Source organism: Melanotaenia boesemani, chromosome 2 (assembly GCF_017639745.1).
Source record: "Melanotaenia boesemani isolate fMelBoe1 chromosome 2, fMelBoe1.pri, whole genome shotgun sequence".
In the NCBI taxonomy this organism is placed as follows: Eukaryota; Metazoa; Chordata; class Actinopteri; order Atheriniformes; family Melanotaeniidae; genus Melanotaenia; species Melanotaenia boesemani.
Genome location: NC_055683.1, coordinates 13,026,107 through 13,041,353, shown reverse-complemented (window position 1 = coordinate 13,041,353; position 15,247 = coordinate 13,026,107). Strand labels below are relative to the sequence as shown.

The 15,247-nt window shown below is 39.5% G+C and overlaps 1 protein-coding gene across 6 annotated transcripts in view; it reads right to left on the bottom strand.

The window, feature by feature from the left end:
- LOC121649356 (RNA binding protein fox-1 homolog 2-like) overlaps window positions 1-15,247 on the bottom strand; it is a 53,428-nt gene that overhangs the window by 13,914 nt on the left and 24,267 nt on the right. For 5 of the 6 annotated variants that reach the window (XR_006012102.1, XM_042000140.1, XM_042000130.1 and 2 more), the window contains 4 exons: window positions 11,611-11,808; window positions 10,663-10,836; window positions 10,184-10,237; window positions 9,870-9,962 (listed from right to left, as the gene is read on the bottom strand). Coding sequence is in view for 5 of the 6 variants with exons in the window: in XM_042000140.1 (XP_041856074.1) it covers window positions 9,870-9,962; window positions 10,184-10,237; window positions 10,663-10,836; window positions 11,611-11,808 (519 nt within the window). In the remaining variant the exon portion in view is untranslated. The remainder of the gene's footprint in view (window positions 1-9,869; window positions 9,963-10,183; window positions 10,238-10,662; window positions 10,837-11,610; window positions 11,809-15,247) is intronic. The other variant, XM_042000150.1, reaches the window with a different exon arrangement.

Sequence of the window (15,247 nt, the reverse complement as noted above, 5' to 3'; positions counted from 1 at the left end):
TTACACGCAGCCATATATGGGCGCATCACATGACCAAGAGTGAGTAACAAACTAAAAAAATAAACAAAATAAATTCAGCCAATCAGCAAGCGTCGGATGCAGCGTAGAGACCAATCAAAACAACCGCAGCACTCCCACGTCAAACACATACGAGACACGGATGGGACAGGAACGTTAAGAAGGGATGCAGGTGAGAGGTAAAGAGACAGAGCCAATACTTATTCATAAAACAAGAACGTAAGGATGGAGTGAAGGAGTAAAAAAAAAAAAAGAGAAAGATTCACATGAGCAACACAAAACAACTGAGAACAATTACCGTTGAAAATAAAAACGTATATACCAAGGTGCATCATTCAAATAAAGCAATTAGATTTGGTGACCATTCTCCTGAAAAACCTCATCATATTTGGTGGGTTGAGAAACAGAGCACCAAAGGATGGAGGGAACAGAGAGACAGAAAGATACAGAGAGGGAGAGAGAGAGAGAGATACAGAGAGATAGAGAGAGAGAGCAGTCCTCATTCCCAAAAAAGGAAAGAAATAAAAATCAACATGAGACACTATGCCAGGCATTAAAACTGTGTGTCACAAAGTAAGACTAGTACAGTACGACTACAACTACAACTACTGATACACAGACAATCCACTACAAGAAAACCAAACCAAAAGGAAAAACAAAAAATAATAAAAGGCAGCATAATAGAGACCCAAAAACAGCGAGGTAAACCCCATATCGGTTTAGAGATGCATATGGTTGCGCAAAACTGGCCGATTTGTTGAGTGATCAGAAGCCAGTTGCACCAGCTGTTCATTGTTGGATTGTTTGGTGTGTTTAATGATTCGAGTTGCTTTAAAAAGGGATTGTAACATTCAACTCACTGCTTAACTAGATATAAATACTAAGGATTATACAAAAAGATGGACGTTATTTTACAAATTAGCAATGCTAGTTTACAAATAATGTGATCAAAGTGCACCAGGTTGCTGTTATACAGATGAACAAATAGCTAAAACTAGCATTAGCTATCTGATTTATGATCTTGTTTAGAGTCCACATATAAGCTAAACATGCTCCTTCTTGTAGAAAACTGCAGGGCGTTGAAGCCTATGCCAACTAAAGCTAGGTGAAAGGAGGATAGATGTACATCCCTACAGCAAATTTAGTCACCAATAAATCAAACGTGTCTGTATTTGGACTGTGGAAGGGTATGAAATCCACACAGGTAAAGGGTAAATACTGAGGTTTCATTCACCAGTGAAGTAAATCTGAAGCTATCATCTGAGAAATCTTGATAAGAAACTGAGTTTGAAATGTTTGAGTAGAATTTGAAGCCAGTGAACTAGGGTCACATCCACACAGAGACGAAATGATTTAGCTTTTAATAAAAAGTTTTCCGTACAAATGGAAGTTTCTCCCAGAAGTAAACATCAACAGCTTGTCGTTTTTTTCCTGAAAGTTGATGGTTCAGTTTTCAGGCTCCATTATAGCCTACAGTTTCCCAAAAATAAACAAAAGGCTATATTGAGATAACAGTGAATTTCATGAGATGCTAGGATGTGAATAAATCTGAGGAGGAGGTTCTTGGCTGTCTTCTTCAGTTGTAGTGATCGAAGCTGGAAAGAAGGACATGTAATACCACATCCAGCGCCACTGTGGCTGTTTTCTGTTGTATTCCTTCTTCACTCTCTGATGCTCATTGATTTTTTGGTCTGATATCCATAATGATAAACAACTGTAGCAACATCACATAAACTCGTCTCTGTGTGGAGGATGTGTAGTGTCGCTAGAGGGTGGCAGCATAGTTAGCTGGTAGTTGCACTTGAAGCACTGGGCCTAACTGGAAGCTAGAGCTCCTACTTGGTGGAGAAACAAAAAAACATTGACAAAGGAAAATGGGTAGAGAGACCATCACCAAGAATTTCTTTCATCTCTGGAAATACGTGAGATATTTTAGGAAGGTGCTGGTCAGTCATGAGTTTATCGTTTGCAACCTCAGACAGGAAATGAGTCATTTTAATCTCTGCCAGGTCAAAGTCTTATTCCTTTTTCCCATTTCTCCAAACTGCCCATCATGACCTCTTTGGAAAAAGACAAAAACTACATTAAATGAGCACCTGAACTTTTTGGGGATTAGTTGAAATTTTTCACCCAACAACAACAAAAGAAACCAGTCTAGCGTCAACTAGTGCATGAGTTTGATTATCTCTGTAACTTCTACAGGTGTTTGACATATTTGGAAAATGGAAAAAATGTTTCTTAAATCTGCTGTTAGAAAATATATGATGGATTCATGAAAAACTGGTGCAACCAAGCTTAGATCTGAAGTAGTGTAGTGTCCAAATATAGTGTAGTATCAATGAAACAGATTCTGATTTACAAAGTTCCAATTTGCTTAAGTGAAATAAAACTGTGTGCTTGTGTGATTGTTTAATGTTTTCGCTGACAAGCAAGGCTGAGGGGAGTTTGGGGGGTCTTGACCTGTTTTGCAGCATGGTGTGTAGAGGTGCGGGCTGACACTAACTTGCTTCCAAAATTCAAGCCTGCATGAAATTATGTATGAAAACTTTTCCTAGATGTGTGGTGTCTTGATTTCTGAAAAACACAACATGTCCAATTTTAGATATGTATGCCAACAGCAGGCAGGTCAATAAAATAAAAAAGTAAATAAATAAGTAGTGCAGCCTCATTTGCCCTGCAGCTCTACATTCAATTAAAGCAATCACAGGCAGCAAAAGGGGGGCAAAGCTTTGCATTATTTCTGCTGATTTATATTAATCAAGAAGATGAAAGGGACATAAACTGAGCCCGATGGAGAACTGATGTGTGGCTGCATCAAGGAGGGTGATTACTAGTGAGGTGTTAATGACGTGGTGGAGTGGGGGGCATGTGGATTAAAAATATTACTGCCTAAATTAAACTTCATGAGCCCATTACATTAAAATCACCTGAGATGTGGAGAAGTTTAAACTACTGTAACCTCACATCAGATTATACATGAGACTGTGTCAAATGCCCCTTTCAAGGGTGGATAGCAAGGGATCAGACCAGTGATGGATGTTTGTACACAACTTACCGTTGCCGTAGAAACAGCGAGTGGTTACCGTGGAGACTGACAACAACACACAGAAGTCGTCAGGGAAACAGAAAAAAATATAATAAATGAAGGAACAAATAATCCTAGAAACAAAAGAAACCTAAAAATGCTCCCTCCCCCCTTCCTTGCCCATGTGGGGAAAAAAAAACAAAAAAACAAACAAACAAAAAAAAAGCTAATAGCAGCAGTGTTACGGCTCAGGACAGACTGAGAGGAGGAAGAAGAGAGAGAGGAAGAGGAAGAGGGAAAGGGAAGGCTAGCTTTTAATAATCTGACCGTCATTACATCAGTGTGACCGGTAGCAGAAGGGTGTTTGGTGCTCTAAAGATGGTAGAGATGGATGGAGATGTGGGTAAACTTTGCCTGATTCCTTCAAGAAATAGAAAATAAAAATAAAAAACCCTTCAAATAGCTATGCCAAAAAATGGAATACCTCAAAGGAAAAGCAGGAGGAGAATAGAAATTCATCAAAGAATAAAAAAAGGTTGGTTTATTGCTGTCTAGCTGTGTTCCGGTCAGAAAGATACAGGATTTTTTTTCTTTAGCTTAGATTTTGCAAAATATAACTCATTCTTGGTGGTAAAAATTACACCACAAAGACATGAGTGTGTGTTTAGACACTGGGCATGGGTTAGGGCTGGGCAATATATCGCGATTTTAAAATATATCGAGACTTTATCAGATGCAATATAGAAGGAGGGAATATCGTTTATACTGAGATAGCTTGTTTTGAGTTAAAAGCAATTTTCTTTTGCATTTTGCACAGCTGTATTTTTGTTATGATCATTAAAAATTATTTTTAATTTGTTTTGTTTTAGGAGCATTTAATTAATATAAAGGTATTGAAGTTCAGTCAGCTGTTTTAAAGCACATGTGGTGCTGATCTTTAATAAAAGTATATTTAGCACTGAAGGCTGTATATTACAACTGTCTCTTTGGTTACTTGACAAAAAATATATAAATATAGAGATATATATCGTATATCGTGATTCAGGTAAAAACATATCGAGATATAAGGTTTGGTTCATATCGCCCAGCCCTAGCATGGGTAGAGTATAATTTCCAGTATTTAACCAGTCACCACAAAAAAAAAAGAAGCAAAAAACAAACAAACAAACAAAAAAAACTATGAAGTAAAATAAGACAGAGATGACAGGAAAACAGAAATGTTAAAAATACTGCAATAATTTTAAATAAATTCACAATGACAAAGACAAAAACCTGAGGAAGGTAAAGGTTTAACAAAAAGAGAAAGAATGAGCCAACACACAGAAAGACAACGGGTTGAAAAGGGAAAAGTCCAAGCTCTCCTTCACCCTTTCTTTCAACCTTTTTTGACGTTTTCACACACAATCAAAGCAAACGCACGTTGATCAGCTTGAGTTTCATTCATTAATCTTGCAGTAACAAATCATGCAGTAACAGAAACGTTCTGATGGCAAAACAGAATTCATCAAAACCCAAAGACTGTGCAGGGAGGGAGGTCATCTACAGAAATGGGACAAAAGAAAAACAGGTAAGCCTTAAACTCAGGCCATCATCAATTAGGTAACTCACAACTTTCTTAATAATCAACCTAGACAGATAAAAACAGAAACACTGGACTTGAGGCCAGAGTGAGCTTAAGGCCGATGGGTCCCATTGAGGATTGTGTGGCGGCAGCTTCAGGTTGGTGAGGACACACATGATCATGCATGCAAAACCACAGGCACAACTTCATCTCATCCTTTTTACCACACACATCCATGCAGTGATGATGACACGCCGTACTTACAAGTCTCCCCAAAAACACCCTCATCGCTTTGCATGCATGGCTGCAGCACTTTTTGGCACATAAACACAACTCGACTAATCTGCACCATCGTGTCGCAATATCTGACTAAAACTCTGCGCTGCGGAGGAGCCGTCACTTCCCAGCTCAACACAGCTCAACCACAAACACGTCCTCTCTGGGGTAAGACTCTGGGATTCAGCTGGGTCTCAGTGCATCATGTCTTCTGTGGATGTGTAAATGGATCCACAGCAAGCACCTGGATGATCAATATTAGAGACCTTGCTAAATTATTCTATGTAGTGCAGGTTTTTGGTGCTGACTGAACTGAAAATACTGCGATAACAGCAGTTTATATAGTTGAAATGGAAAAAAAAACAAAACTGATTTACAGCGGATTTTTTCACAGACCAAACATCTGCAGGAGGAGTCTCCACACACGTGGACCGCAATGTCTGTGCACAACACACTAGACCTGGGACAAAAATGAAGGAACCTTGGTGCAATTTGATGATTGTTCTACCAAAGCAGTTATCATGCTGGTTAGGAGCCAGAGCCCACCTTAGGAGCAGTTCTTTGAGTTTCAACAACCGAAGCTCAGACTAAATCGGAACACACTCTTTGCTGGGACAGCAGAGACGTACTTATATCAGGGGCAAAGGGCGGGGCTACAAAAACCATCAAGCTTAGCTAAAATGTAAGGCTGTAATGACGCCTCACTGTAATCGATTACCTTAGATTACATCATTTTACCATAACTTCTCATGTTGAACCCCAATTATGGCAGCTACCGCTTCTGGGTGTGTAGAAAATTAAACTGTTTTTAAATCATCAATTATGTCTTTGGAACTGAACCCAAATAAAATGATGGTCTGCACTTTTTGAAATATTATGACAAAAATCTATTTAAAAAAAAAAAAAAAAACATGATAGAGATTCTCCATCCTCAAAATGAGTCAGCAGCATAAATATTTATTACAGATTGATTATGGATTAGCTGATTGTTGGTGCCAGTGCCTGACAGTTGACATTGTTTTGATTACTGTGTATAAAACTAACCCAACAATAAAGGTACAGTGTGTAAGAATTACTGAAATCTAGTGGTAAAGATGGACATAGAGATTACTTTGAATGCAAGGCACAGTTGTGAATGGACGGTGGCTGTCGTAGCCAAAATTCTTCCAGACATATGTGTTGTCATCTGTGAGTGGATCCAGTGGCCTCAGGTGCAGCGATGACTGCACGACAGGTAACTACTTCAATGTTCTGTACATGTGTAGTGTCTTCTTCTATGGTCCTTTTAAAGGTGCTACATATCCCAAATGGTGCTATAGCACCAATCAAACAAAACCGGTACTGTAGCTTTTAAAGCTCAGAGGGTTCTCACATCACACACAGTAGGTTGTCCATTCAGAGACACCGTAGTAAAAATGGTGGCACTAATTTGGCACCTGCCATGCCAGTGGACACATGGCAAATAGACATAAATGGCTCATTCTAAAAGAATAAAAAAACTGCTATTTTAGTTAAGTGATTAGATACCAATAGAAACAGTTTTTAATGATATAGAATTTGTTGGGTCATAAACCTTTAATTTTGCACATGCTGCACCTTTAAGTAAAACTTTGTACAAATGCAAGTGGCTACTACTTTTAATCATGTTTGCTAGTTGTAGACAGTTTGTTTGTGTACATATATGCAGACCAAGATCAAATAACTGAATTTTTTTTCATCTAAAGCTATGACCTGCCACAACAATTAAAACAAGGTAGCGTGAAGTAAAATACTGCCTTCTCAGGTAAAATGTTGAGGCTGCTGCATTAAACACCTTCACTGTAGCATCTGATCTGGTTAATTCAGATAAAAACCAAGCTTCAACATCATTGTGAAATCAAAGTAGCAGTAGATGAACACAGCCTGATGCACCATGTAGAGCAACATTCACACATTGCTTTTTGGAATTTTATTTTCATTGTGTGTTTTAATATTGTTAGCTGGAAAATAAAGATCCTCCATGGTAATTTTGTGATATATCAAATATGTCATCCTGCGGCCATCCTCTAAATATAAGGCTTGAAACCTTTAAGAAACTTCATAAATAAGAAGGCTTTGTTATTTTAAGAGCTGTAATCAAGCACCCATATGCTGAAAATCAGTTTCTCTCACAGAGATAATGCCAAATTTAGATTTTTAACATGGGATGAGTAATAATTGTTTTCTTTGTTGTTAACTTTACATATTAATTAATTACTTGCATTAACATGTTCAAAATTATTTAATAAATGTAGGCTTTTTTTTTTAACCCTGAAATTGGGACACCTGTGGAGGCTGGTCTACAGAAATTAAGAATAAAGTAAAGATATTTTAAAGGATGTAATAAAGTGGTTCTGTAGGAAAAGCAAACCAGATATTACAACCAGCCTTGAACCGGCACTGGAACTGCTCTGGTCTTGCCTCATACAAGTGAAACATGTGACTACAGATCTGCACGAACGGTTTATCTTTCATTGTTTTTGCCAAAATATCACAGATCAGTGATAACCACAGTTTTCCTGCACATAGCATAGATTCTACCGTATGATGAGAGAGGGCTGTTTTATGTTAGGACATACACACAATCACAAAGACATTGGGGAGGGTGAAGATGCATGAAGTGTGTATGACTCTGATTGCATACTAAGATACACACCGTCTCACCTATATATAGGGCTGTATGACTCTATATATATATATATATATATATATATATATATATATATATATATATAGTGAAAGAGATGATGAATGGATGAATAAGAAGCAGATAGACAAAGTGAACTGTAGTTGGGCCACTTACATGGACACATTGGAAGCGTACAGGAAACTGACTTCTTCAAAGCGCAGAGTTTTATCCCAGACAAAGAAAAGTACAGTGTAACTTTAACAACAATTCTCTTTCTATTCTTGTTCATACAAGCTACAAACATGCACACTATGGGCAGTTACTATGAACATAACGATGAACCAACTTCCATTATCATGCACCGAGGAAAAAAAAGAAAAAAAAGAAATTAAGAGCATTCCTTTACAAATCATTCAGTGAAAACTTATTCAGCTGTTTAGCTTTTTTCCAAGTGAAACAAGACCATGAGGCACTGAGGTGCAACTGATTTCATGCTAACTGAACAAGTAAATTTAATGGCCCATCACCAAAAACAACTCATTAAAACAGCCATACAGAAGAAACATGCATCTGTCTACACTACAGCCTCAGTTAGACTACAGATAGCCCGCTTTAAATATCAACCATGCACACCAAGGTTTCATCAGCTAAACCCATGCCAGTGGATAAAAGTAAACTGTAGTTACACAGCAATAATAGAAATTCAGATACAATAGGCCTATATTTCAGAGCTTCTGAATTGTAATGTAGTATTTTTGTCTTCTTTGTTTCTGAAAACACACTTCAACAAACTCTGAAATCATATGACCAAATAAAAGCAGGAGTCACTGCAACATCTGCAAGATTAGAGAACTGCCAGAGAGCATCGCCTCAAATAGACACCTCCCTTTCTCCTCAGTTGAAAGAATGTATAAACACAGATCCACGTTTTGTCCTGTGCCAGCCTTTTTTTTGTCTCTTCAAGCTCATGCACCATAAACACACAGAAAAGAGACACACTCTACGGATTCTCGCTGCTGGCCCACCATGCTGCTTGATGCTTGACTCGCTATAATACCATCACTACTACTGGAGTACGGCAGAATATACATGCAAAGTGACAGCTGAAAACAAAGACAAACCTCTCACTGCTTGATAAGTGACTGATGTCATGCACAACTTGAGGGAAACACAGAATTGGGTTAAAGCAATGCCAGGGGACAACACGGGCTGTTGACTCAGGAGACTGATGGAGGGGAAGTTGGCTCCATCAGTATCCACTCAGCTTGCTGACTGACTGAAGGTGGAGGTGGCGGAAGGGAGTGTGTTGTACCAGTGGATGCAGGTGGCTGTCTTTCATTCTCAACCACACTGCAGCAGAATTGAGACGACATAACTAAAAAGCATCCTGCCTCATCCATCATGCAGGAACTGACACACACACACACACACACACACACACACACACACACACACACCCACACACCACAAGGAAATTTACCACAATAAGCCCATGCAGAAAACCTGGCTTAAAGTGGATCAAGTCAAGTGATCAAATATAAGGAACTGGCTGAAAACCCAAATTAAACTAAAGAAAACCTGGTTTTAAAATCTCAGCACATGCTTCAGTTAAAGATAAAAAAAAACATAATATTTACAGAAAATAAACAACCTTAAAGCAAACAAACATCAAAACTCAACGGTTCATTGGAAAGAACTAGACTTCCATAAAGTGAGCATGCGTCAGTACTGCTGTGATTCCCAGCATGCTACTGCTGCACCAGGAGCCATTAGCTGTCACAACCGCACAGCCACAGCACCGGGGAGGGCAGCGAGGGGGTGGGGTAGGAGGGGGCACAAAGGGATTTCCACACTAGGGAAGAAAATAAGAGCAACTGACAGCAATCTGCCATGCATCATCCTTTCACTGCGTTCCTCTCGTGCCCGCCGGTGCCAGCTACACAAACATCATTCCAGTTGTTGCATGAGAAGTTGTAACATCAGTGTGGCTACGAGTTGTGCATCAGTGGAAAAAAACAAAAATAAATAATAGGTGAGACAATAGGTTAATGTGAAAACAATGCTGCAGAGGAAAAATAACAAGCATGCTTTAATCTTGTGTTCTTGCACCCCGCTCCATCATTCCCACCACAAAAACAAAAACCATTACACAAAATCAGGAAATAAGTCTCTGGATTAAAAAGAGAAACATATTGCAAAAGACCGGGGGAGTGGGATACCAGTGGGCTGCATCAGAGCATATCACGTAAGGGAGGATGGGAGCTAGCTGGCAGTCAGTGATCAAGCAGAATTATGATGGGAGCACAGAGAGAAGACAGAAGAACGGGAGAAAGGAAAATTACCTCTATCTTACGACCTTCCACCAGCGTGCCGTGGAGCTTTTCTCTGGCTTTCTCTGCGTCTGCGCTGTTTTCAAATGTCACAAAGCCAAAACCCTACGGTACACAGCAGAGGTTAAAGAGGGTGGATGAAGAGTGAGGAGGGCATTGTGAGGGGGTTTGCTGAGGGAAGACAATTAATCTCTGGACATACAGTTGTTTTTCAGCACCAACTGTACTTTCAGGAAAAGTCATATAAAGTCACATAATGTGCTGATGCCACATTAAAACGAGCCGTTCAATGTTATTTCAGATTTAGATGGTTGTTGGGCACTTACCTTTGAACCCCTTTCATTGAAAATAATCTCTACATCAAGAATCTTCCCAAATTGCTGCAAAAGAAGGAGAAACTAATTAAATATCAGTAAATAAGTGAGTAATTCACATTTAAAGCCCTTAGGAATCTCATTGGTATTACAGCTACTGAACACAAGGGGTCACTATTACACAAAAGACAACTAACAGTCCTAACATGGTGTGTGTTTTTTTTATTACTAAGAATTACACTCTGCTTTGTTCCATTTTTCTTTCCACTTTGTCACTCATGCTAACACACTGACACACATAGCCAGTTGGCCCTTCAAGCAATAACAAGACCCCCATGAGTGTATTTTCTTTGTGCTTGTTTAACTCTTGTCAGCCACTACACCCCACCCATGTAGAGGCAACCCCTCTGTGGAGCACCCAAGGCTGTCTAGACTGATTTATTGATCCAGCTAAGGAAAAATGAGGCCCCTCAACATTCCAGGATTCTTACCCCAAACATCTGCCTGAGGTCCGGGTCCCGAAAGCGGAAGGGGATGTTTGAGACGTGGAGGCGTTTGGGGGTCCCTTTGGCCTCTGCGGAGTCTCCTGCAGAGCCTCCAGCTCCTGTCCCTCCTGCACCGCACTGTACGCCCGCCTCACCCTGAGACGTCTCTTCTGCTTTTATCTGTTTTGATTGTTCAGGAAAGGAAGGTAAAACAAGTGGAATAAAGGTAAACAAAGGTTTATCTTTTAAGATTTTTTTCTTTCTGGATTCAAGATATTCTTGATTTCTGTTCATTTAAGCAGCAAAACTTAAACCAAATTTAAGTATATGAGAAAAATTTTGTTGAAAAGTTTCTACAGTGCAGTTCCTGCAAAATGCTGAGTTCACTTTGAGTGTGTGCAGTGCAAATGAAACGTAACGTGGCACATATACGCAGCTGGACAGACTGAAACTGTGTGCATGGCCAAAGTTTTGATCTTTAAGTCCCAAACGTGAGGTTTTGTGAAGAACCACATCTTTGAGCTATTTGCTAATGTCAGCATGTTGATATGCTCAGGAGTTCCATGCAGACATATTGTTGTTTATCAAGTGTAACCTAAACTGTTTTCACCACATTAGTGTAATTAGCTGTTAGCATGCTACAAATCATACAACAAAGCTGCAGCTGTTGGGAATAGTTACTCAAGTGCAGATCTTTTGGCTATAAAAATAAGAAATAGTGGCTGTTATTATAAGTCTGCTTGAGAGGAGGGGATCTGCATCACATTATTAAGGCACTTCATGCAAAAATTTTGGCATTAATGGCAAATCAGCTAATAAAGTTATTTCATTTTCTATAAAATGTAAAATACAAACTGCTGAGTGCCTAACACGGCCATAAAAAGAGCAGTGAGGAACTATTTATCCCAAAAACATCAACTACTAACAAAGGTGTACTAAACACAAAGTGCTTACATTGTTGTTGTTGGTTGTAGCTGTGGCTTCATTAACGCCAGCCCCTACCTCTGCTGTACCTTGGCCCCCAGCACCAAACATGGCCCCTGGGCCAAACTCTGTTCCCGGTAGGCCGTTTTGAGGAGGAGGTGGAGGAGGGAAAGCTGTAAAGGGTGGGGCCACCAAACCCTCCTGTCCTCCGGTCGAATCCTGAGAGCCCTGTGGGAGGGAGGATGGGGAGGAGAGGGGAGGAGGAAGGGGGGTTAGGAAAGAAGAGTCAGATGTAAATGAGCATATATATATATTCTCAGTGAGTCTTGTGCGGCATCGTAATGCAGCTCCAATGGGAGGGGGTCAAAACTCCTACTATCAAATTTCACTCTCTCGCTTAGTCACTCCCCAATTCCCTGCATATTAACCCCACCCCCCTCCTCGCTCTACCTCCATATCTCTGACAGGCATGTGTTTTCAGTCAGCCGACCATGAAATATTTACAGCAAACACATCTATTATTAAGAGTCACAAAATTTGATACACAGTTTGTGATACTAAGATGCTTTTGGGATGGATGGACGTGTGGGAGTTTATTACCATGATGCGTTTACAGCTACGGCTGCATTGTGTGAAAACTCATTTCTGCATTTTTAGGTTGCTTTAAAGAAAACAAAATACGCTCAATGCCTCAGGTCTTTTTTTCTTATCTGCAGTGTTACATCTGTATCACCAGCTGGATCGTCTACAGATTCTTTATAGCAGCCTTTCTTCTTGTGTGCTTGTGTATGTGGTGACTCTGCACTATTGCTTGCTTCAATTACTTGACACACTCAAGGGCATCTTGGAGTAAGTTGGGAAAAAAAAAAAAGAGTAAAAGAAAAGCAAAGGTGCACGACATATAGGAGGTGGAAAGAGTAGAAGGGATGAAAAATCTAACTAGACTGAGGATGTGAAAATATGGTTTCATTCAATACAGTTTGATGTTGTGTTACATAAGCTCCAGTGATAAATCTAGCAACTTTAGAGACAAACGTTGGCAGGTTTCCACAGAAAAATCGACAGCATTGCCCCATGAGCGTACTTTTCTCCCCACCTCCCTGCTCAGTGTGGCAGCAGATTCACTCCATGACACTGCAGCGAGTTGCACTTTAAATCTACATTTAGGTCTGCGTGTTGATTTCAGGATTACATATAAATATGACCGGTGTAAACTGAACTTAATTAGACAATAGTGCAGTTTTAATATGCTCTTATTGGGCTTTATTTGGTATTTCATTGTTTGCTACGAGAAAGATTAAAAATGTAAATAAGAAAGGCTTTAATAAGTCCATCAGTACCACCTTAAGCTGAAAACAGCTCATGAGAGTGGCCTAAAACAGACATGGTGTACGGTATAGTTCTGGTAGCTGGTCAATTTATTATTACCCTGGATCCAAATTCAACTTGTGCTTCCTGAAGACTGAAGATAAAAAAAAAAAAAACCCTTTAAGACTGCAAATGCCAAACACAGCCCACCAAAACCAGTCACAGGTGTTAGTTAGAGACTGGGTTACTGAGTATGTGACTCATGCCAGAGCTGTCAAACTATTCATTAAGACTTTGTGCTCTATTTTTAGTAGTATTAACTTTTGGTATTCACTCAATCATTTTATTCTTCTCTTACCTTTGATAGGAGCTGGGTTGGACCTTTTTTAAGCCTCAATAATTACCAGCATCCAAAGATAGATCTCTAAGCCCTCTGTAGATGCTGTAGATAAAAGGTCTGCACTTCTGTAGTGGCGTCTAGCTTCATCTCTACATAGAGATGTAAGTCTTCTCATTCACACACTTACAAAAACTCCTATTCTATCATGATACTCATTAATATCATTAGTGCAGACCCTGTATTGCAGGGGTGGTGAGGTGGCGTCAGGACGAAGATGAATCAACCCAAGAATCTCTGCAGTGCATGCAGCCATGTTTTATTTGATTTATTTGTTCATTTTTTGTGTTTTGGTAAGGATGTCTTCGCCAGCTTGTGTCATTACTGCAGGGTTTGATTTTGATCCTTTTTTAGAAGATTCTCAGAAGAGGGAAACTAGCCAATACAGTTTTAAATCAGCATCTCAGGTTTCCTCTCATTTTAGTTTGCACAAGACTTCAAAGATTCCTCACAAACCAACCGGCAGCAGGGAGGAAGAGGAGCAAAGGAAGCATCAAGGTAAAGAGAGCTTAATGAAAAGGTCCTGCTGAACTGTTTTTTTTTTTTTTGTATTGATATTATTTTACAAGCAGGTGCAAACAAAACCAAATAAAGCATTATCATTGGTCCAGTTCTTCTATTACTTATGGGTCTAATCAGGTTACTCGCTGGCGTGAAGAAGGTGTCTACAGCTTTTCTTTTTAATTATTTTTTTATTTATTCATTGTTTGCATATTTCAGTGTAATGACTTGTACCAGAGTAGTTAAAAGTCAAAATGCATGCCTGCTACACACACTGTCTGGTCTGCAGCTGTAACAACACACAGTGTGATTTGAATTTAATAGTAGGAGAGAAACAAACAATGAAGTTTTGATGCTGGGTTAAAGCTAAATGATGATTTATCATATAATATTACAATTCTAAGGGCAGAAAAATATATATATTTTTTTGTCTATACTTGCTCATCCCTAATAGAAACCATTAACCACTGGTTTGCTTTCTGCTATGGGCCATGTCTGAGCTGGGTGACGCCTAGAGACACGCTGTCTCCAGACAGCCTTTTTAATTAGACAAAGTAACTAAGATGCCGCAAAGCAAGCAGACTTGCTCCCTTTCTCTAATCCTATAGCCGGACAGCTGACCAGTCTTCTGCATTGATGTGCACACTCGCTGTAAATGGGCAGGTTAAGAGGCCCATCTGCAGCACAGATAGACTCTGGGTCCTGAGCCCGACAGATAGGAGAAGACTGCAGAATCCCAAAATAGGATGAGAAAAACAAAATCTGGGAATCTCACTGAATGCATGTCAAGGGAGTTAGTATAAGCAGCAGTCTTGTCACCTGGTGACAAGAGTTAAAGAGAGAGCATCAAAAGCCTGTTCAAAGAGATAATACACCAATAAACTCTAATCTGTGTGCACTGGTTAAGACATGTGGGCTTATAAACATGCAGTAGCCTGTGTTAAGCCACTAAAGGGTGTGTCCTGCAGGCACATCCCAACTCAAGGCTGAGTCACACAAACTGTACACACTCAACTTGTGGGGCAAACTGAAACAAGTGAATGAAATACAGTTGCAAATGAGAAAGGAGTTCAAGGCTGAACATGAGCACACAGACGAGCACAGAGATACTAATCCATCACATTAAAACAGATGCTACTTATAAGCAATGATGAGCTGGTATTTTTCTGAGACTGATTTAGGACACCAGAGAAGCAGCTTGTGGTTTATTAAACCCAAGTTACAACTTTGTTTATTCTGTGTTTGATGGTTTCTGAAAACCTGGACCATCTGTGCTATTACGCAATGTTCCTTTACAATTACTCATGTCGGAAAAAAATAGAGAAAAAAACCTACCAAGGTGTTGTAATATTAAAGCTGTTGTAGACATTTAGAGACAACAAACAAAAGAAGATTACTAAATAAAATGATAGACTGATAACCACGGGAGAGGGATGAAAGTTGTCAATGGATTTAGACCGT